The sequence below is a fragment of the Vipera ursinii genome, assembly GCF_947247035.1.
Source record: "Vipera ursinii genome assembly, chromosome: 1".
Taxonomy (NCBI): Eukaryota; Metazoa; Chordata; class Lepidosauria; order Squamata; family Viperidae; genus Vipera; species Vipera ursinii.
The window spans coordinates 182,798,667-182,823,363 of NC_139512.1; the positions used below are offsets into that span (position 1 = coordinate 182,798,667).

Sequence of the window (24,697 nt, forward strand, 5' to 3'; positions counted from 1 at the left end):
CACTCATGTTGCCAGATGTGTTTCTGTTGGGGATAGATGGGGAACTCATCAAATTTGCAGACGACACCAAGCTGGCAGGAATAGCCAATACCCAGTTGTTTAGTTATGCTGGGTCGGGTACTATTGTACTGGGACATTCTGGATAATGCATCTGACAGAAAATTCTTTCTCCCCTGGTAGATGTTTTATAGTGAAATTGAACTGGTGGAAATGTTGCGATCACCAGGCTTGTTTAGGGGTAAGTTTCCTTGGTGTTTTAGTGCTTCCAGATTTTTGTGGTCAGTCCACACCTGGAAAGGAATTTTGTTCCCCTCCAGGAAGTGCCACCAGGTGAGAAGTGCCCATCTCACTGTGTACACCTTCTTTGTACACCTTCTGTGTACACCTTCTTTCAGCTCTGTTCAGTTTCTGCAAGTTTTCTTGATGTGTACGTGCAAAGGTTGCAATATCCCATCATCATTTTCCTGTAACAATACAGCCCCCACTGCTACATCACTAGTGTCTGCTTGAATTACAAAAGGCTTATTGGTGTCAGGGTGCTGCAGAATGGGTTCTTTGGAGAAAAGTCTTTTCAGCCTCTCGAATACGGCTTAGCATTCCACTGTCCATTCCACTGGCTTGGTTTGGGTTTACCTTCCCTCTGGTTTTTAACAAATTTGTAATAGGCAAGGCTATTTGGGCAAATAGTTTATAGTTTAGTTTATAGTTTATTATATTTGTATACCGCCCTTCTCCCGAAGTACTCAGGGCGGTGAACAGGGCACATATAAAATGCAAGGTACAAAAGTTAAAAAAAGAATTAAATACAAAGCCCAAGCTAAAACAATAAATAATAATGTAAAAAACCACAATAAAAAACCCCAACTCATCCCCCATCAGGCCAGGCCGGCTTGTTCAAATAAATAGGTCTTCAGATCACGTTGGAAAGAGTGAAGGTCGGGCGCTGTCCGGAGCTCAACCGGCAACCGATTCCATAAGTCCGGGGCACCCACAGAGAAGGCCCTCCCCCTGGGGGCCACCAGACGACATTCTCTGACCAGTGGCACCCTGAGGAGGCCCTCTCTGTGGGAACGCACAGGGCGGAGGGAAGTTGACACCGGCAGCAGGTGATCCCCGAGGTACTCCGGACCCATGCCATGAAGGGCCTTGAAAACCATTACCAAAACCTTGAATCTCACTCGGAAGACAACTGGCAGCCAATGCAGCTTGCGGAGCAGAGGTGTAACATGGGAGTATCGGGAGACTCCCAACACAACTCTCACGGCTGCATTCTGTACCAGTTGGAGCCTCCGAGTGGTCCTCAAGGGCAGCCCCATGTAGAGAGTGTTGCAGTAGTCTAAATGAGAGGTCACGAGCGCATGAGTGAACATACACAGGGCATCCTGGTCTAGATAGGGCCGCAACTGGTGCACCAGGCGAACCTGGGCGAAGGCCCCCCTAGTCACAGCCACTATATGGTCTTCCAAAGTAAGCCGCAAATCTAGGAGGACTCCCAAGTTGCGAGCCCTATCTACGGGGGGTAATAGCTCACCCCCCATGGAAAGAGATGGAATATTCTGAATATCCCGGGATGCCGGTATGCACAGCCACTCAGTCTTGTCGGGGTTGAGTTGAAGTCTGTTCCTCCCCATCCAGACCCGAACCGCTTCCAGGCAAATGAGGGAATAAATTGGTGATAAAAGTTGGCAAATCCCAAGAAGCTTTGCAGTTGCTTCCTCATGCAGGGCAGTGCCCATTCTAACACCACCCTGACCTTTTCAGGATCCATTTCCATGCCCTCGGGGGAGATATGGTATCCCAGGTAGTCTTTTGTTTTTATGAAATTTATACTTAGACAGTTTGACATAGAGATGGGCCATCCACAGTTTGTTTAGGACCACTCTAGCCAATTTAACATGTTCATCCATAGTCTCTGTGAATATAAGGATATCGTCCAGGTAAAGCAGTACACCTTGGTATAGGTCAGGCATGTCAAACTCATGACATCATGTGACATTGCGTGATGTATCATGACGTTTTCCCCATTGCTGGCAATGGGGAGGCCGTGGTTTCATTGTGATGCATCTGACCTGTGGGCTGGCAGTTTGACATGCATAGTATAGGTGCTCCCTTAATATGTCATCTATCAGCTGCATGAAGACAACAGGGGCTCCCTGTAGTCCAAAAGGCAGGACTCAAAATTGGTAGCACCCTAAGGGGCAGTTAAATACAGTTTCCCATTCATTTCCTTCCTTGATTCTGATTCAGTAGTATGCTTCCCTCAGGTCTAGCTTAGTGAAGATCTTCCCCTTCAAAAGATGGGTTAGCATGTCTTTAATGAGGGGGAGAAGGTATAGGTTGCTTTCGCTTATGGCGTTCAGAGCCCTAGAATCTACACAGAAGCAAAGGGTCCTGTCTTTCTTCTCTCTGAAGAAGACAAGAGCAGCCACCTTCAGTTTCGCTGGTTGAATGAAACCCTCTCTAAGTTTTTTTTATTGAAAAGTTTTAACATACAATTTTTCTTTAAAAATCCCCCTCCCCCTCCCTTCTCCCTCCCCCCTACCTCTCCCCCCTCCCCCCCTCCCCCCCCCCCGACTTCCCAGAGCTAAATACAAGGTATATATAAAAAAACAATCATAAACAATCATATACTAACAACTATAAACTCTAAAATCCATCACTCTCTAGCTTATATAGGATAAAACAAGCCTTAGTAATATTAAATATATATAAAGAAACTAAAATAAAAAAAGAAAAAAAAGAAAGAAGACTTATTCAAATGCTACATAAAACTTCTTAACCCTATACTTGTTCTGGATAAACTCAATCCATTTTCTCCATTCCATAATATAGCGTTCTTGTGAGTGATCTTTCAAATAGGCCGAAATCTTCACCATCTCTGCCAGGTCGGAAACCTTTAAAGTCCACTCTTCTATGGTCGGCAGTTCCTCTTTCTTCTAATACTGACCTATCAAAAGTCTTGCTGCCGTAATTAAATTCAACATCAACTTGGTGTCCACAACTGTAGCATCTGTAATTATTCCCAACAAAAAAAGTTGCGGACAAAACTTTATCCTCTGTTTAAAAATCTTCTGCAAGTTCCACCAGATTTTTATCCAAAAAGCCTTAACCTTTTTACAAGTCCACCATATGTGAAAATATGTTGCATTTTCATCACCGCACCTCCAACATTTAGGCTGATAATTTGGATACATACTTGCAAGCTTTTTAGGATCTAAATGCCATCTATAAAACATTTTGTAAAAATTCTCTCTTAGATTTTGAGCTTGTGTAAATTTTACGTTTCTCACCCAAATCTTTTCCCATGTGTCCATTGTGATAACTTCCTGGATGTTTTGGGCCCATTTTATCATACAATCCTTAACAAGTTCTGTTTCTGAATCAATCTCTATCAACGCAAGATATATCCGTTTAATATGTGCTGGTCCCTGATTTCTAATTTGCTTTATCAAATTTTCATCAGTCATTGTAAAACCATTTTTCTGGTCTTCTTTCCACCTGGCCCGTAACTGAGTATATTGAAACCAGTTTTGAACAACCTTCTCTTCTCGCAAGAGGCTATATGATTTCAAACACCAGACATTTCTTTCCAAGCTTAGGATCTCCTTGTACATAGTCACATCATGTTTGAAACCAGCATGTATATTTTCTATTGCGTGTTTTGGAATTGCCCACAGTGGTATCTTGCAATCTAACTTATGTCTATACTTCTTCCAAACTCTCAACAATGCCTGTCTTAAAATGTGCACTCTAAACACATTGTCTACCTTCTTGTCATACAACAAATATGCATGCCAGCCAAACAACAAGTCATGGCCCTCAAGATTTAATAATCTCTCTTGTGTCAAATTAATCCAATCACTTATTCCTACTAATGCAGCAGCTTCATAATATAGTTTAAAATTGGGCATTTTAAGACCACCTCTCTCACGAGTATCCTGCATAATCTTAAGTTTAACTCGTGGCTTTTTCCCTGCCCACACAAATTTATTGATACCTCGCTGCCATTCCTCCAAATTAGAATCTTTCTTAAGAATCGGTATCATTTGAAATAAAAATAAAAATTTAGGCAGGACATTCATTTTCACTGCTGCAATCCGTCCCAACAAAGACAATTGCAATTTTTCCCAACTCTCCAATTCTTTTTGAATTTTCCCCCATAGTTTTTCATAATTATTTTTATATAACTTTGTATTAGAGGGCGACAAAAGCACCCCCAAATATTTAACCCTTTTAACAATCTCAAATCCAGTTAGTCCTTATAAGAGAGCCTTTTGCGAAACTGTCATATTTTTGGCCAAAATTTTGGTTTTCTGTGTATTAACTTTAAATCCAGAAACCTTCCCATATTGTGTTATTATCTCCATCAGGTCCACAACAGAGTTCTCTGGCTGGGTCACTGTAACAACCAGATCATCTGCGAATGCTCTCAATCTATAATCCTGATCTCTAATTTGTATCCCCTTAATTTTTTCCGAATTCCGTATTTTAACCAATAATATCTCTAATGTTAACACAAATAACAAGGGCGATAACGGACACCCTTGCCTTGTGCCCTTCTCAATATTACATGCTTCTGTCAGACTATTATTAACTATAATTCGGGCAGTTTGTTTTTGATATAATGCCCTAATCGGTTGCAAAAATTTTTCCCCAAAATCCATTTTGTCTAAAACTTTCAACAAAAATTGCCAATTCAATTGATCAAAAGCTTTTTCAGCATCTAGAAAAATTAGCGCCGCAGAGATCTGGTTGTTCCTTTCCAAAAACTCTAGCACATCAACTATATGCCTCACATTATTTTTCATTTGCCTACCACTAATAAACCCCGTTTGGTCCCCATGAATCACCTGTTGCAGAACCCTCATCAGTCTATTAGCCAAAACCTTAGCAAATATCTTGTAATCTGTATTTAAAAGCGATATCGGTCTATAATTTTTAACTTGAGTAGCATCTTGGTCTTCCTTCAGAATCAAGGAAATAAAAGCTGTTCTCCAAGACGGTGGCACCTTTCCCCCCCTCTGGATTGTCTGGAACAGTTCCTTTAACGGTTTTATCATCTCTAATTGTAAATTTTTGTAGTAGGCCGCAGTCAAACCATCCGTACCTGGTGCTTTATCCACCTTCAATTCCTTAATTGCTGTAAAAATTTCTTCTTCTGTAATCAATTGATTAATCCCCTCTTTTTGTACTTGCGTAAGAACCGGGATGCTAGCATTCTCCAAATATATATCAATGTCTTTTTCATTAATCTTCTCCTTAGCATATAATTTAGAATAAAGATCCACAAAAGCATCCTTGATAAGGTCCTGTTGAAACACAACCCTTCCTTTATGCTCAATTTTATCTATATTAGAAGCCCTTTGTTTTTTCCTCAATCTATAAGCTAACCATCTACCTGGTTTGTTAGCGTTGCAAAAGGTATTATGCCTGGCAAACCGCAAATTGGTTGCCACTTGGTCAGCCATTAATTTATCAAATTGTCCTCTTAACAGTTTAATAGCCTCCTTAGTCTTCACATCCTCTAAGTTCAAAATCAAAACCTTTTCTTTTTCCTTTATTTCATTCTCCAGTTCTTTCCTCCTAGCTTCCACAGCACGTCTATGTTTATTATTCATATATATCAACACCCCTCTCATGTAGGCCTTGCTAGCATCCCAAACCATATCCATAGAGGTACCCTTGTTCATATTAATTTCAAAAAAATCCTTCATCCGCTGTTTGCATTCTTCCACATTTCTCTGATTTCTAAACAAATTCTCATTTACGCGCCACGAGCGCCTGTCTCTTTTCTCCTTATCAATCTCTAACCAAACTGGACTATGATCAGAGATAGTTCTTGCACAAATCTTCACCTTTTTAGTCCTTAAAAAAATCATTAGTCAACAAAATAAAATCAATCCTAGAAAAAGATTGATGTCTGTCAGAATAAAAAGTGTAATCCTTTTCCTGCAAATGTCTCTCACGCCAAATATCTCGCAGTTCCAAGTCATCCTTCATTTCAAAAAAAGATTTAGGCAGTCTAGCATGACTTGGAATGCGCTTAAAAGCTCCAGCCTTGTCCATCTGTACATCCAAAACACCATTCCAGTCCCCCATAAAAATAAAAGATTCATAATCCAACTGGGTAAGCTTTGTGTGAAGTAAACTAAAAAAGTCAGCTTGTTGTTGATTAGGTGCATATAATCCAACTAAAAGCGTCTTTTTACCTTCTAGCAGCAGCTCTATCATAACGTATCTTCCATGCTTATCTGCTTCAATTAAGTCTGCTGTTAAGGCACTTTTAACATAAACAACCACTCCATTTTTCTTATTCATTGCAGAAGCAACAAATTGTGTACCCAACCTTGAGTTCGATAAATACTTTTGATCCACAACTCTAATATGCGTTTCTTGCAAACATATAACATCTATCTTGAATTGTTTTAAATATTGAAAAACTTTCTTCCTCTTCTGTGGTGAATTTAGTCCATTAACGTTCCAAGTTAAAAATTTAGTTGCCATGCATATCCTCCCAAAGCTCTTGGAGCACTGCTTTGATAGGACTATCTTCTTTAGGCCGTGTTCCTCCCACTGCTTGGCTGTAAGTACGTTGTGGAAGTTCCAAAGACTTTTGCTGGTCTTGTTCTTTTATTTTCTTTGATCGTTTTAAAGCAGCACGCGTTACCCTTTGCTCTCTAGGATCATCCAAAGAAGTTATAGCTTGATCTCCTCCAGCACCGTTTTCCTCTGCTTCAGCCTCTTGATGTTCTCCTTCTCCAGATCCCTTTGCAGCTTCCAGAAGTGTTAATGGGGTTGCTTTTAAAACGTTATTGTAAAAATCACGCGCTTGCTTCACAGTAATCAGCCGGTACCTTTTACCTTCATGCATCACCATCAACCCAACTGGAATCTCCCATCTGAACCTTATATCTCATTGCTTGAGCTCTTGCACAAGAAATGTAAAATCCTTCCTTCTCCTTAAAATCTTTGGAGGAATTTCTTTTAGAACCAAGACTTCTTGATCAGCAATCACAACTTTAGCATCATAGGCAGCTTGTATAACTTCATCTCTAATTTCTCTTTTTGCAAAGTAAACCACCACATCTCTAGGCAACTTTCTCTGTCTAGCAATCCATGAATTCACACGGAACACTTTATCCATACCTTCTCTTATTTCAGATGCTGGCTGATTCAATACCACTTCAAGAGCCTCAGAAACCAGCTGCTTTAAATCTTCCTTAATATTCTCTTTTAAGCCTCTGATTCTAACAGCAAACTGCATCTGGTAATATTGAGCAAGACTTAATTCTCTTTCCATTTTGTCTCTTAAATCTTCATTCTCCAGTACTTTTGCTTCTAATATGGCATTCTTTTGAGTCAAATCATCCACTTTTTCATCCAAATCTTCCACACATTCCGCCACTTTATGCACTGAAGACAAAATGTCTACCTTCATCACGCTGAACTTCTGTTCCATCCTCTCTTCCATTCTCTCCTCCAATTTCTCCAATTTCTCCTCCATCTGTGCAAATTTATCACCCATTGATTCCAAAATTACCTGGGCATGTTTTTCAAGAGCATCTCGTAAGTCCTTCGGTGTCAATACATCAGGAGGATGCAACGCCTGCAATGATGATTGTTGCACCGGAGAAGTTCCACCACTCCGAAGAGTTTTAGGGGGAGGTTTAGCCGCCATCTTTTACTTTCAATTGTGACGCACTTTCACTTTAAGTTTAAAAAGTCCATCAAGCTCGAGGGTAAAATAAAATAATCCTCTTCACCTTTTCCTCTTGTACCGCTCTGCCTGCTCTTATTACTCCATAGTCCTTCCTTCAGGCAGGGGTGGTCGCAGACGCCTGGCTCTGCTCCAAGAAATCCGGAGCAAAGACGCTGGCCAGCTGGGAGCGACCCAGGCTTCGGGGGAGTTCAATCCTTCAGCCGCCCAAGCTCCAAGCTCAGGCGGCCCCGGAGAACTCGACCCCTACCTGGGGCCTCACCCCCTCCTCTTCTCCCGAGGAGGGGGCTTCAAATTCGCCCGAACAGCTGATCGGCGCTGTTTCAGGCGAAAATCACTCAGCTGAGCCGCGGGCAGCCCGGGAAGGCTGTCTCCGGCGCCGCGCAGCCACCGGAAGTCCGAAACCCTCTCTAAGTTTTTGTCTATACATTTCTGCATTTCTTCCAATTCCTGTGGGCTCATGGAGTACAATCTAGGTTTTGGAAGTTTTGCCCCCGGTCTGATTTCTATTGCACAGTCTGTGGGGTGATGTGGTGACAGTTCATCAGATCTCTGCTCGCCGAATACTTCCCCTAGGTCCCTATACTCCTCAGGTATTTTGGGCAGTTTCTTCTCTCCCCTTATCACAGCTTTCTCTTGTGGGATCTCCTGAAATGGGGGCTGAATTAGTGTCTTGGTTGATTCCCCTTAAGCTCTGCCATCCTCCAGTCCACCCATGGGTTAGACTTGGCTAGCCACACCAAGCCTAAAATTACGGGGCATTCCATGCCAGGAGTTACCGTGAACATTATAGTCTCTAGGTGATCCCCCAGGGTGAATTGGAGTGGTAACATTGCTAGAATGGCGGGCATCCCCCTGCTATGGACCCATCTAATTGATCAAAAGAGATCGGTTTCTTCAGCCTCCTCACCAGAATGCCTAGGTTCCCCACTAGCATTAAGCTGATAAGATAGCAGGTGCACCCAGAGTCAATTAATGCCCTGACTTCTACAGCTTCGGGCATGGTGGGGGCTAGTATGGTCACTGCCAGGGTGAGGGGCACGATGGGTCCACTTACCAGGGGTTCATCTTCGGAGTTGTTGTCAGATGAGTTGGACACTCCTGCTCTGTAGGCCGGAGTTCCCTTCCCTCATTGGACAGAGGTGGGGAACTCAATGGTCTCTGTGTCTTTCATGGCTGTCTCCTTCGGCTTCACTGGTGGCTTTCTGGATTTCCCAGCCAGGATCTGGTCCAACTTCTTGGTTGGGGTGCAAGAGCGGCATTCAGCAGCACAATGCCCTTCCTTGCCAAATTTGAAGCGTCCGGTGGTTCTCTTGGGGGTCAATGGCGGTTTCGCTGACTCGCGGGTCAGTTCCCAATGGCAATTTATCCCAGGGTGTCCCTCCTCTGTGTTTTCTCTTGGCTAGGTTGATCTTGGCTTCCTCTGCCAGGATGTACCAGTCTTGCAGCTGATGTGAATCTCCTTGGGGAAGGCAGGCATTGTAAAGGTCATAGTTTAGACCATCCTTGAAGTGGTTAAGCAAAATGTCCTCTGGCCAGTTCAACTTGCTAGTCAGGGTTTGGAACGCTTGAGTATACTCTGCCACCGGTCATCTGCCTTGCTTCATGGTCTTTATTCGTTCGTGGGCTTTCCAGTCTGCTAATGGGACTTCGAACTGGCATCTCAGAGGGAACATGAATCGGTTGAAATTCATAGCTCTGGGGCATCAGCATCATAGTGGTCCACAACCCAATCCACTGCGATGCCATCCAGGGTGGCTTGCATGATGCAAATTCTGGCATGGTCAGTGAGGATGTCTCAGCCGTACTCCTCCATGTAATTCAGTACCTGGTTCAGAAAAAATCCCATGCATCATGACTCTCCTGGAACTTCACACCTAATGGAGGGAACTTTTGAATGGATTGTTCTTTTCTTTATTTTGTGTCATCTTCCCTCTCTGTCTGTAGCTTCCACATGGCAAGGGGTGGTGGTAGCAGTGGTGACTGCGGCAGGTTCAGTGGTTCCACCGGATGGCCCTGGGACCTCCACTTTGGACTCCCCTTCGGTGTCCTTCCTGCAACCCATGAGAATAGAGCCGTGGTAGGGTTCAGGTTTCTCCTCCTTCAAGGAGTCCAGGGCTATCTTCATCATGCCAATCGCCTGTTCTAGCAGCCGGCTTTAATGCCCTGAGCGACCTTCCTTGTCCTCGCTGAGATGGAGGGGTTTTTCCATCTCCTCCTTCCAATCCAGCTGGTGACTACCCCGACTGAGTGTCACCTTTCTTGCCTTCTTCTCCCAGTCGTCCTTTTTCCCCGACACCCATCGACCACTGAGGCTTGTGGCAACGTACTTCCACTACCTCTTCTTCTGATGAGCTGGAGGATTCAGAACTGGACTTCTTGCAGGGGTCTGGCCAACAGGAGGATCCCCCTTTGCAGCAGAATCTTCTTTCCCTGCTCCATTGTCTGACATGGTCTTGCAAAGTCCCCCAGTAAGGGCTTTCCTTCTGGGCTGACTATTACTGCAGATCCTGTCTAATGTCAAGGCCCACTTCAATGCCTCTCCCCTTTTTAGCTGACAGCAAGGGGAGAGATAGTTCACAGAAGAAATATGCAGAAACAGCAAAATGTTAAATTGTAGCGATAGAGGAAGTCAAGGCAATAACCCGCAAGCATTTCTCCCCTCCCTCCAGGAGTATGCCAGAACCCAGGAAGAAAAGAAAATAAGGTGTGGGTTAGTAACAGAGAAGGGGCCCATTAAGATATGGGTTCTGACAGTTTTGCTTAACACAGAAATTTTGGGTTCAGTTGTGGTCATAAGAGGAATTTCAGGTTACTGAAATTATTTTATTTTCTTAATGAAGGGGAAATGCTTTCTTTATATATTTTTCCTTTTTCCCTGCACTTTTTCTATTTTCTTTTTTCTCTTTTTCTTAGTTCCCATTAAATTACTTTTAGCTTTGTATATTTAAATGTTAATAAAACTCATTACTGAAAAAGAATTAGGAATATATATTGAAAAACAAAACTGAGAGTAATATGATACTATTCTTCAAGTACCTGAAAGAATAATGGAAGACAGCCAAATCCTGTCCTTTATTACTCTCAAGTGGAGGACAGGTTATAGAACAGCATATTCTGATTGATTATTAGAAGGAATTTGCTAAGATGAAGAACAAATTGATTGTGGTGATGATGTTTTCCACTAGATGTCTTGAAGTAGAGCTATTTACTTAGCGTACCTCCATCTTTTTCAAATTTATCTTCATTTTGTTGGCCTTCACCCATCCTGTTACAACTCCAGACAGTTGTTCACCATTTATGTAAACAGTGGTTCAACACATTCTGGATACCAAGAAATAGAGATAAATATAATCAGCATACAAATAATATGTATTTCAAATACAAGGATGAATATTTAGTGCTTTTGTTTAACTGGTAGGGGGACATGGGGATTCAGATAGAACTTTTCAGAACTAACTCATAGTTCAGAATTCATGCAATAAAGCAGAAGATCCTCATTATTATTGTCTGAAACTAACTTTTAAGAGAAATGGAGAATCATTACATCATTAGTACTCACAGAGATCATCAAATAAAATACCAAGGCATATGTTAACAACATTACTCAAAATGTCAGCAAGGTACTTTCCTGGCAGAGTTCCCTCCCCAATCTCCCCTAATATTGGTTTGACTTTCCTTTTTTTAAAAAAAAAATAAAGCACAGAATTACCTGAGTTCATCATTACATACAGAAAGTTGGAAATCAAGTGAACTTTTTATCTCAAGTACTTCACTGACAGAGTTGCTTTTCCATTTTCTAAACCTTTTTAATTTTATATTACAGGTCATATTGTGGCTGTTGCAAGCAATGATGGAACCATTAAGACATTGGAACTGAAATCAGGACATCTTTCCAGCTTATTGGGCCATGAAGATAAAGTTCAGAGTGTAATATTTGATCATATGGCAGAACATCTAATTTCAGGTGGTTCTGATGGCACTATTCGTATTTGGAATTGAGACCCTATTTAGAGAAAACCCATAACACTGAAGGTGGCTTATAATGCCCTTATCTGAAATAAACAATTATATTTTATATTAAGTAAAATTTCTATATTTTACTTAAATGGAAACAATATTCCAAACTTTATTTTTCTTGTATCTTTCTTCATGGCTTTAAATATGTATTAAAATATATACAATTTGCCATTTTTCTAGAGAAATAGCTTTATATTGACATCTAATGATAGAAAACATGAACTGCAGAAAACCTCTACCCCACCCCTTTTCAAATTATTATAGTAAAAGCTACAACTGACTGTCTCATTTTGTGAAAATAATAAAACATTTAACTTACTACAGTCTCTGCAAAGAGATTTTTTTTGGGGGGGAGCTTAATATTTCTCCATATAACATTAACAAAAAAAATCCATATACAAACATACTGAGACTCATATGTAGCAAATGTGGTAATTTCTGGGGAAAAAAAAATCTGCATGAACAAGGCAATAATCAGAGAGATGCCTTGGCTGTTGCCTTTGCCAAATCATTCAGTAAATGCAGAAAGCTTCAGTCTACCTACTTCCACTTCCTGTAACGTAGTACTGCAGTCTGAGCCTAGTGCCTTGAAAAGCAGCAGTTTTTTTATTATGAAGGTGATAATCAGATGTAGATAACATTTAGGAGGCATTTTATAAAATACCTTTTCCTTAAGGAACGTGCCTAATGATAAATCTAATGTCAGTGAGCAAATGCATCGGACTGGGGTGGGGAGTGGGGGTACTGCTCAGAGGAGCGGCACGTTCTGCCTGCATGATGCAAAATGAGAGTCACAGGCTGCTGTCCATAGTGCTGAAGGTTTCCAACTGCTTTATGGAATGCCCTCCGGAGGAATAGCTGCTGGGCTGCTGCTATCCAGGTTACTGAATCTTGCTGAAAGTTGTTATTGTAATTAAGAGCCACGAGAACCCCATTGCTTATTTGGGGAAGAGCCTCTAGAAAGCAGCATAGCATGATGGTGCTGCTGACTGCATTTCAGTCTGGATTGGCTCTGAGCTCTAGCATGCTGGTGCTGTTTCTGGAACTGGAAGCATAGCATATTCTCCACCCTTGTGTGCCTTTTTTTGCTGATAAACAGAAAACAGTGATTTGGTGGGATTTTTTTTTAAAAAAATATTTTTGATGGACCTGAAGACTGCAACCAAGGAAACAGATTTTTTTTAAAACCTGGAACAATGATACTTTTATTTTTTGTTTTTATTGTTTTGTTTTGGACTCTTATTTTGTATAAAACAGTCTCATCTTTAGACCCTTTTATGACTGATTGCTTTGAATTTTGAACAGTTGGTTAAAGCTCACATCTCTTGGGTAGTTGCTGAGATTCTTCTATGCCATGGGAGGCTTTAGAACAAAAGATTTTTTCACAATTCTCCCTTACCAATATAATTAAGAAGAGTTTTTCTCTACTATATTGCTGAAGTACGAATCCATTGTGGTTTGTGACTCTTCACTCTGAGTAGGTAAGTGCACATTTTTAAGAGAAAAGGATGTTGATTTCCCAAGTATTTAATCATACTTTAGTATCTCCTATCAGAAACAAAATAAATGTATATTATATATGTTTCTGGTTTGATTTTTAATCAAGGGACTTCATTATCATTCCATTTTTTGTCTTAATCAAAATAAACATTTATAAATTGTAAGCAAAATATTTAGGATGATCAACTACTGCAGGGAAATCTTGTACTACTTTCTGAAATAGGTTTTGCTTTTGCCTGACAAAATTGATTGAATCCTGCTTTCCCTATAATAAATAGCTTCTTTTGAATTTGCTAAAAAAGAATTAAGTTTCCTCAGCTTTAAATATAGCAGACTGAAGCCTACCTGTAGAATGCAAGTGACTGTCTATTCAGATCTGAAATACAAGCTAAACAATTTTATATCATCCGGAAATAAAATACTATGATTGTAAGAAAGGCTCTCATATTTGCAGTAAAATTTGCCATTGTAATGAAATCTCTTAGTGCATAAACAATGAGACAGCAAGCTTTTGAAATGCACATTTTTTTCTTTATAGAAGCATTTTAAAAGCCTACTTTTATTTTACTACTTCTGTAAGATACAAAGATTGCCTATTCTCTGAGTCATTTTTGCTGGACAGTGAAATAATATATAAATCAATATAAATACATAAATAATGCATATATATTTTGCATTTGTCTGTATAAGAACCATACATTCTATTGCTATTGGAATCTCCACACTGGTATAATATTAATCACTAATCCATTTGACCCCATAGTATCAGATAAGCAAAATAGGCAAGGCTATTGTTTAATTTGTAGTTGCATGTTTCATATAGAATTAATCAAAACATCATTTGACACTAGAGTATTTTATTATAAATTTTGTCAGAAATTATTTCATTATAAGATATTTTACTGCCCAAATTCATAAAAAAGAGGAATCCTATCATATCATTCTTCAAATCTTTGGTTAGAGGAGCAATACAAGAATTAGCCTTGTATTATAATATACCAATGTGAGTGGTACATTATTGACTATAATCAATAGTAAGGCAGGAGAATAGAAATAATGTCTAATAAAGCAGCAAGGCTTTCCTGCAATTTCAAATCAAACATGTGAATTATGGGTTCTCCATGCACATATGGATGTATAATAAACTGAAGTGACATGGCCTACTGAGAAATTCTGTACATTTGCTGGCTTTGAACTGCATATGGTGAGTAAGCTATCATATGGTGAGTAAGCTATCATATTTGTAATAATTTGCTGAAATGCCGTTTCTGAAATCTAAAAAAGAGACAGAAAATGTAAAAGGAGGAGAAAAATCAACTGGTAGATACAAGTATAAGCACAGATACATATGGGCAACTACTACTGGATCTTGATGTGACATCAATCTCATGGAGAGCACAATGGAGGTCTTGCTAAGAAAAAGCCAGCATGAACCAGTTCTAAGGACAGATTACAATAGACAGTGTAAAAATTCTGCAATCTTCAATGATTAATTTTCCTAGTATCTTAAATATAATTTGATTGTAAAGTTCTTTAAAATGAAAAGGCTGTTTTAATTTTATTTTTCATGAAAACACATATTTTGAATGGACTCTTGAACTGGGTTGGAAGCAATATCTTAGTCCCATCCTTAAAAGAATCATTTACAGCAAATTAGCAAAAACAAAAACAACTATATATATAAGCAACAAATGTGCAAGCCATTCAATAAAATAAGTTTGATTTACAATTGTTTACAATATAAATATTCAACATGGTAATTAGATAAGAACTTGACTAATGTAAAGATGCAGCAGTTGATCTTATTTGGGTAACGGAAAAAGGCAAATGTGAATAACATTTTCTCATACTTTTCTAGTTACAACAATGTGTAATATGAAGAAAAGCTTGAATCAAAAATATGGCAAGGAATTTTTTGCACTATTGCTTTAATTTGATGAAAATATCACTCTATTTACTTTTAAACTACAATATTGAAATGCACAAGGCTCATGTCATTGAAATGAAGATGAATCAACAGTTCCTCACAACAGAAAAGAGCCTGTGCAACTTGAAGATTATTCAAGTTATGTGCATGTTTTCCTGTTTGTTATTACTGCAGACAGGATGGAAATATGGACTGGTTTACTTTGTTCTCTTAGGAATTGATAGAAGACAGAATTTTCTAATGAGCTAAAGCCTGGCAGATGGAAGTGTCACAAAGGAGTAGGGAAAAATGCATTTAAAAAAAAAATGTTTCAATTTCTTTTTTATATATATGTTTTCAGTGCATCACACTGGCCTCTCCATGGAAGCATCTATACATATCTGATATAAGCAACATATTCAGAAGCTCAGGAGGGGGAATGGCTCTTCATATTCATGAAGCCTACATATTTCTGTTGCTAATTCCTTCTTTGGTCACTCCAGCTGCTTTCAATCATGAAGACTACCCTGCTGATGAAGGTGATCAGATTTCAAATAATGATAATAATCTGATTTTTGATGACTATCGTGGGAAAGGATGTGTAGATGACAGTGGTTTTGTATACAAACTTGGGGAGCGTTTTTTCCCTGGTCATTCCAACTGTCCATGTGTTTGTACCGAGGATGGGCCTGTTTGTGACCAACCAGAATGCCCCAAAATCCACCCAAAATGTACTAAAGTAGAACACAATGGATGCTGTCCAGAATGCAAAGAAGTGAAGAACTTTTGTGAATACCATGGGAAAAGTTACAAAATCCTAGAGGAGTTTAAGGTAAGTCCAAAAAATACATACTGATAAAATCACTTGGTTGATTTTGCACAGACAGTGTCAAATGCTAAATTAATCAGGTTTTTCATATTTTTTTCCAAACTCATTAGAACATTAATTGTAATTTCTGCCATACTAATTAATGGATATCATACAGGCCAACGAAATATAGAATAGGAAAAGGAAACACAATTACCAAATTTACTTCCTAGGTATCCAGTTGTAGGGTTTCCATTTAAGCCAATGTTTTAATTATATACTTTTCTGTTCAAAATCGTTGGATGAAATAAAGTCCAGAGCTATGAAATAACTCAAAGGAGCATGTCAGTCCAAATATTTCTTCTAAAAAATATGTTAGATTTCTTGTTTCTTGCATCACAGAAATATAATACAGACACCACTTTATTTATTATTATTATTTTTTATTTATTAAATTTTTATACCGCCCTTCTCCCAAAGGACTCAGGGCGGTGTACAGGGCAATAAATATCGAAATATAAATACAAAAGTTAAAAAAAGATTAAATAATTATGCCCAATATAATACAATAATTAAAACTATGTTAAAACCGAATCCAAACCCCAAACCCATCAGACCAGGCCAGATTGTTCAAATAGATAGGTTTTTAAATCGCGTCAGAAGGAGCGAAGGTCAGGGGCCATCCGGAGCTCAACCGGCAAGCGGTTCCATAGGTCTGGCGCGCCCACAGAGAACGCCCTCCCCCTGGGGGCCACCAATCGAAATTCTCTGATCGGAGACACCCTGAGGAGGCCTACTCTGTGGGAGCACACTGGACGGAGGGAGGTTGACGCCGGCAGCAGGTGCTGCCATAGGTAATCTGGACCCATGCCATGTAAGGCTTTATAGGTCATTACCAGCACCTTGAATCTCACCCGGAGGGCAACCGGCAGCCAATGCAGCTCTCGGAGCAGAGGTGTAACATGGGAGTATCGGGAGACCCCCAACACCACTCACACGGCTGCATTCTGCACCAGTTGAAGCCTCTGAGTGGTCCTCAAGGGCAGCCCCATGTAGGGAGCGTTGCAGTAGTCCAAACGAGAGGTCACGAGTGCATGAGTGACTGTACGCAAGGCATCCCGGTCTAGATAGGGCCGCAACTGGCGCACCAGGCGAACCTGGGCGAAGGCTGTTTGACTGACTGAAACTTCATATGAGAAATACAAAGTTGTTTACTGAAGCAACCAAAATGTATAGTGCGCAACAATGGATGTCTGGCCTAGTAATAATACATCTGAAAAATATTTAATTAAAACAAACCAAATGTCTGCAATGTGACATTGCTTCAAAAAAAAGACAATTGCAATGTTAGACTACATATTGTAACAGAAGTATAGTTTTAAAATTATGAAAGAAAGTTGCCCCATTTTATTTTTATTGACCAGATCCCAGATACTGTATTAAGTCTGAAGAATTCAGGCAGCATGGAACATGCTTAGAAATGGCCAAGGAATATGATCAGGGAACTAGATGTTAAGTCCCATGAAAAGAGATTGAAGGAATTAGAATGTTTAGTCTTGAGAAGACTCAGGGAGGAAATGACAGTATTCTTCAAATATCTGAATGGATGACACACGAGGAAAATGAAACGATTCTCTATCATGCCCAAATAGCAATAAGGGAATTATTTATAGGAAAACAAATTTTCCTTCACTGAAGTATTCAAACAAAATGGATAGTCATCTGTCATGCATGCTTTCATATGGATTCCTGCCCAAAATGATTCTTGTTCAAGCGTTCTTTAAGCATAGTTCTCCAAGACTTCCTTTCCAAAGCTTGAATTATTATTTTTAGAGAAGCTGCCAATACAGCCCTAACATTTCTCACCTTGTTCTCTATCTAAAGACATATTTTAGATTTAATGATACCTGGTATTTGCTATCATTTATGTATTATTTTAAAGATCATTTGTTATGATCTTTGCTCCTTGCTCCTTTAATAAGGATAATACGTGGGAAACTGCTATTTTAGTCATAAGAGTCATTGCATAAAAATATTCGTGATCAGTAAGCTCGCATATTGTGGGCACAATCCAGCCAAGATTAGTTAAGAGGCTAGAAAGCTTGTAAGAGACTTATAATTCCATGCCCTATCTTATTCCAGATTGCTTTGTTGCCCTGCTGTTCCTTATCAGTGAAATCATTGGGAAGGAGTGATTTTCTCTTCTCCATTTATTAAGCAAGCTTAATCCGTTGCTATAGCTCTTACTAATATGGTTCTGTCATTGAGAAATGTGAAAGGTATTTCTAAAGCACAGGGTGTTTTCAAACCATGTACTACTGTTAAAGGAAAAGTCTTCATCATGGTTCAGTCCAAGCCAGAGATAAACAACATGGTGACTGCTTTAGAAAGAAGGTTGCAGTTTATTGAAGAGGAGAGCCAGACAGAGAGAGAGAGAGAGAGAGAGAGAGAGAGAGAGAGAGAGAGAGAGAGAGAGAGAGAGAGAGAGAGAGAGAGAGAGAGCACATGTAGGGAGTGGGTTTTTATACCCTCTGGAGCCTTTTGTTTGGAGTTGTTTCCTGTTCCTGTTTGAGGCTTTGTATTTCCTGTGTCATGTATTCTGACCTGAGTCTGGGTATGCCCTTTGGCATCTGTGAGTTAATCCTATTATGTCCTATCTTAGACTTTGGGTGGGGTATGTAGATTTTAGGTGTCTTTGTTTTCTTAATCTTCTAGCTTTAACTTTCCTGGTTTACATCTGCATTTCTATAGAGCTGGTTTCTGCTTGGGGGAGGGAGACTTGGGGCTATTAAGAAAACTGGGCATGCTTTTCTGCCTCTTTAAGATCCTTTGAGGAAATATATTTTTTTGCCCTTTTAATATTTCCTTCTCTGGGACACCGACTTCCCACAAATGCCCCCTTTGTGCCATAATTGTGCGAGTGACACACTTTTACTGGCACAAGATTAAAATTGATCTGGTCAGGGAGACTTGGTAAACAAGCTTTAAACTGTTAAGCCAAAAAAAGGGGGGGAGACACTAATGGAGGCAAGCAGAAAAAGATAGAAAAGAAATTTACACTGTCCAATATTCTGTGCCAATCATTTTCAAATGTTGGATGTCACTTTGAGCTTCCAGTCAGGTTTGCACATTCCTCCCAAAATTCTTCACAGCCATGCTTTGCCTCAGTACATAACCTCTGGCTACCCATTTTCAAGGGTTGTTTCCTGCCTTAGCTCTTAATGCAGTTCATCCAGGTTAGTGTTGTCCAGTTGAGGTAGGCAAGTATGCAAGCCAGGCTATTAAATTTTCTTAAATTGCACATAATGATCCCTAGGACTCCCAATCTGAGTCCACCAGTGCAAGATATTCAGGACTTAGGTTTGGAGATCTCTTTCCTGCTATTTCCTCAGTCAGGGCATATGAATTGCAAATCACCTGAGGGGGCCTGGTTCCCTCCCCCTTGGAATTTGCTGGAAATGGTTCCTACAAAGTTTTAATGACACAGGACAAGAATCAGGCTGGAGCTTTACTGAAGGTAAGTGGAGGGGATATACTCAGTGTGATTATATGAATGGTGTGTGCACGTGTGTGGTGTGTGCAGCTACTAATACAAACAGGCAATACAAACATTCTGGATAAATTTTCCCTCCCACCAGACAGAAGACTGAGTGTATTTCCTTTTGGTGGCTTATTTTAAACAGAATTTCTAACAAAATTTTAAAATTCTTTAAAACGGTCACATTTACCTCACACACAAAGACTTTGACACATATATATACACAAAGACAAGGAAAAGAGAACAGAAAATGGAAACAGAAGTCTTAGTTTTACACATCCTAGTCATTCCCACCATCTCAGTTAACTCAAATTATGGAAGGCAAAAATCGTAAACATACCATGTGGTTGGAGACAGAGAGAGACAGAGAGAGACAGAGAGAGAGAGAGAATCACTATTTCTTATTTACCCTGTAAGTACCTTTATTTAGCCAAATTGGTTTCCCACCAAAAGCCCTAACAAAGCCCATTCTTCACAAATTTCTCTTGCTCACTTCTTTTTCCACACCATCCAGGATGGGCACTTGCCTCTTGTCCCACACCTCAAGCAAATCTCCTAGGGGAGTCGTAATTGTCACCTTTGAACTGCCGCTTCCCATGTTCCCTCTCAGATGGGCTCACTTTGGCTCAGTCAGGTACAAAAAGGGAAAACAAACTTCTGCCTCACAGTTTTTGGACAAAAAAATGTCTGGGAAGACTTCAGTTCCCTGACAAAGTACAAGAACCTCCTTTCCTGGGAACTACCTGCCACTGGTTTTCAGACCCCTCATGAGTCCAGGAGGACCTGCCACTTTCCTGAAAAGTGGTGAGTACTGGCACCTCTTTTCCTGCCACTAGTTTTCAGACCCCTTGTGGATCTGGAAGGACCTGCTGCCCACTACTTAGTGAGTACTGGCACCTTCTGAACTAGGCTTTGCTTTGCTTACAGGGCCTAACCAGTTAGTTGCCCAAATCCAATTCTCTCATTCACTCATTCCATTCCATTTGCACACAGCCTCTCCCTTTTCCCTGACAAAAGGTCCTGCACTCTGGCCAAATCCCCATGCTTTCCAGGGTATGCCACTTGAACAGATCCTTTCTGCGGTTAGGACAGGCCAGAGGAAGCAAAATCCAACTGTGATTGGGAAAAGGGGTTTCTCACTCTCACACACAGACATAAACACATTTCCTTTGTTTCCCTGGGCTTTAAAATTAAGGTTTAGAGGTACTCATCTTCGCCTTCTTTCCAAAGCAGCCCTTGAGCTCAAACTCAAAACTCCCTTTACTATCCTGGCTGCACATGGGCAGGGCCTGGGAAACCCATCCACAGACACAAGGGGTCTGCTGTCAGCAAGATGGTGCTTACCAGTCTCAGTCTATTGGAGAAGTTAGCTTGGAGTCCCATCTGGGTCACCAAATTGTTGAAGGGAAAATCTTCATCATGGTTCAGTCCAAGCCAGGGATAAACAACATGGCAACTGCTTTAGAAAGAAGGTTGCAGTTTATTGAAGAGGAGAGCCAGACAGGAAGATGGCTCTGAAGGGGAGAGAGAGAGAGAGAGAGAGAGAGAGAGAGAGAGAGAGAGAGAGAGAGAGAGAGAGAGAGCGCACATGTAGGGAGTGGGTTTTTATACCCTCTGGAGCCTTTTGTTTGGAGTTGTTTCCTGTTCCTGTTTGAGGCTTTGTATTTCCTGTTTCATGTATTCTGACCTGAGTCTGGGTATGCCCTTTGGCATCTGTGAGTTAATCCTATTATGTCCTGTCTTAGACTTTGGGTGGGGTATGTAGATTTTAGGTGTCTTTGTCTTCTTAATCTTCTAGCTTTAACTTTCCTGGTTTACATCTGCATTTCTATAGAGCTGGTTTCTGCTTGGGGGAGGGAGACTTGGGGCTATTAAGAAAACTGGGCATGATTTTCTGCCTCTTCAAGATCCTTTGAGGAAATATATTTTCTTGCCCTTTTAATATTTCCTTCTCTGGGGGACTGACTTCTCACACTACTCCCATATGAAATCCAGAAAAGACTTCAGGGAGATGAAAATAATAATTTAATAATTAAAAATATTTTGATAAAATAACATTTCAGTAAGCTAAGCATATTTTATTAGAATAAATGAAAATTAGAAAGAATCATATCTTCTCTTTCCCCACCACAAGTCATAATATGAAATAATCAGGAATTCTTATGTGTATAAAAAAAAGTATCTGCTTTAGGATATCTCAAATATCTTCTTCAAATTTGCAGTCAGCTCTGAAGGTTTGTTCTAGTGGAAATTGTTCACCCCTTCCCATTATTATTAGAGAATTATTAAACAGAGAATTGTTGTGAACATTGCTGTGAAGATCTTGTCATGAAAGTTTGAATGTGTGAATTCATATATGCTATTTGCAGTAGCTTCATAAAAGCATAGCTGAATGCTGTTGTTTTTATGTGACAATTTGTTCACATGAAATGGTTCTCCATATAGGATAAGTAATCACCTTTTTAAATAAAAAATCCATTTCAGTTTGCAACTTGAGATACTATAGCACAAATTGCCAGAGCTATACAAAGGATCCTTCCAGTAATGATATGTAGGAATGGCCTTGGGAGACAGGGCAACAGAGACACAACTAAAGGAGCAACTGAGAAATTCTTGCAGTGCAAGAGACTCAGAAGAAACCTTCCCCAATTTTGGGGCTGTAAAGTGGGTGGGGGTCGCAGGTATCCTCAGATCTGCAAGATTCTATAATGCAACCTTGTGATAAAGTAGAATTAGCTCTCTGGTCATGTTTTCTGTCTACTTTGTAAGACTGACAATTTCTTGCAAAGAAACTTGCATATGAATTAAGCTAAAATATCAATGGACAAAAATTCATCAAGCTAAGTAATTGGTTGCTGAGTTACGAGACTTACAGCATTTTAAAAAAAGTTTTAGCTAAGCCTTTGTTTCAAGATCATTGCCTTTAGTGGAAATTGACATTCTTCATCTGGAAGAAATGAACTGAGTTGTTGATAAGTAAAATTATTTATACACTAAATAACCAAATAACATTTCCAAATAAATCTTTCCACATATGACAGCCTCTGACTTTGCATGCCTATTAAGAATATTTCAGTAAAAATATTCCAATTATGGACAAGAATCTACTTATAAATAGATTACAAAATAAACTAATCCGAAGAAAAGTATCTCATAGTCTTACATTAGCTTATCATTTGCACAAGTTTGAGGGCTGCTTTGTGCTAGCTATTCCTCTGGATTTTCACAGAGATGTCAACCTCTGCACCCTCTGGTAATTTAAGTTGGAGGAGTGGGGGAGGAGAAAGTATATGTCAGGCAGAGGGACATTGCATAATTGGTTCCAGGAGGTGCAATGAGTATCAAAAACAATGAGTACCAAACTCATTTATCCTATAAAGAATAATGTAGTGAGGCACAAGTTCTAGTTTGTGCATTGAGTACCAAACATATGATGAGTACTGGGACAAGATGTTTACAAAAAGCATTGAGTACCAAATTCAATGAATTTCAAAGCAGTTGAATACCAAGGTACCACTGTACTGGAATTCCTTCAGCTAAAACATAGGCAATTTGGCACATTTGGAATTTTGACAGCTTGTTGGGGTTTACTCACAAAAGAGCCTCCAGCATCGATGTGTTTGAAACAGTCAAACAGTAGCAGCATGGAGAGGTAGACTCTCAATATGCACTCACACAGATCATACTCTTTAGTATCCAATCTCACTCCTGTGTTTCTGGTCCTCAGAAGCATTTATAATTGAAGTTGATGGCACAGTGTCAGAACCCACTTCAGCCCACATCTTAAGAAAGTAGGACTCATGAAGACAAGATTTTCCAAGCAGGAACCTTTACTAAGAAATAGGAGATAGCAGGCATAATAGACAGGATCTGAGGAATTCCCTCACAGATCAATATTTTTAAAGTGTCCCCAAGCAAACCTCACTCCACAGTTCATTCGATCAGTTTCAGATCAGGCAAGCTCCAGGTGGTAAGCCCATCATGGGAAAGGAGAGATAACAGTCCGTTTGCAGCAGGATCATTTCCACCCTCCTCACACTTCATTTGGAGAAACAAACCAGATTCTGGAGGGTTGCATTTCTCCCTTTCCCACCCCCTTTCCTACTTGCCCATAAGTTGAGAGGGAATGCCTAGTGAGAAAGCAATTGATTATATTGTGATAAATAGCAGGCAGGTGAATAAACAAAGGTTACATTTAAGGGAGGAAGTGAAAGCCATAATGTCTGATGCCTGTTCCCTCTCCCCCTTGGGAATGGCAGAATCCAGGGGAAGATGAGATTTGGGTTTGCTCAGAGGAGATAGTTAGAAATGAAATATAAATGGATTCTGACATCCTGCCCCCTTTAAAAATAGAAGAGCTCCATCTGTAGAGGAATCAAAAATATAGATGTAAGCCTGGTTTGTTGGGATATTCTGTATGAAACCTCTTAGCAACTTAGGTGCTCTGATGTGACATTTATGGACCCACTCATTTTCTGAGGAGGAAAGGTGTTTCCAAGCTATTAGGTATTGAATTGCTCTGTGGTACTTTCTAGAATCTAGGATTTCTTTTACCTTGAAGTGTTGTTTTCCTTCAACCATGATGTCAATGCTGCTAACATCGAATGTTATTGCTTGACATAAGATGAAGAAGTAGCTATTTCATATGTTAAACTTGTATATTGCTTTAAGACGTGTATTATTTTAGTTTAAAATTGGTGGGAGGGAAGAGTAGGAATGCACTTTGAAGGCCATTTGTCTCTCTAAAGAAGATAAGACTTTGGCAGTTCTTCTAACGGAAGGGAAGCTGATTCTTTAAATTAATTGGAGAATATGATTAATGACAAATTAGAAAGGTGGAGAATTGTGTTTAATTATATTGTGCAAGGGGCAGAGATTTCAGATTCCAGCTTCCTTCGAGCAAGCATTTGCTGGTGTATTAGGCTAATAAAGGACTTTTAAGGTAAACAATGCCTCAGAGTCACTTGAAAAGCCCATACATCGGACACCTGACATCAAGCTGGAATCCACACTACTTTTTAAACTAATTGGGGAGTCCCGACCTCCCGTTGCTGTCTCCAAGCTTTGGAGGCATGCTGACAAAGAGTTGGGGAAGATCCCATAATGGAAGGAGTAAAATTGCCTGGCACCAGCAGCCACCCCAGTGAGGGAAGGGCCAGCTAAGAAGCCGGCAAGGAAAGAGTTTCAGCAATCCTCCCAGGTTGGGAG

At 40.0% G+C, this 24,697-nt stretch overlaps 2 protein-coding genes across 2 annotated transcripts in view; both read left to right on the top strand.

The window, feature by feature from the left end:
- The window catches only part of SPAG16 (sperm associated antigen 16), a gene marked incomplete at its 5' end in the record, with an annotated part of 332,741 nt that extends 320,777 nt beyond the window's left edge, over positions 1-11,964 (top strand). The window contains one exon of the mRNA XM_083354597.1: positions 11,544-11,964. Coding sequence (XP_083210723.1) covers positions 11,544-11,719 — 176 coding nt within the window. The 3' untranslated portion in view covers positions 11,720-11,964. The remainder of the gene's footprint in view (positions 1-11,543) is intronic.
- A 3,605-nt stretch (positions 11,965-15,569) lies between these two features.
- Positions 15,570-24,697, top strand: part of VWC2L (von Willebrand factor C domain containing 2 like) — a 135,998-nt gene continuing 126,870 nt past the window's right edge. Inside the window, exon 1 of the mRNA XM_083355095.1 lies at positions 15,570-15,975. Within this exon, the coding sequence (XP_083211221.1) occupies positions 15,583-15,975 (393 nt within the window). The 5' untranslated portion in view covers positions 15,570-15,582. The remainder of the gene's footprint in view (positions 15,976-24,697) is intronic.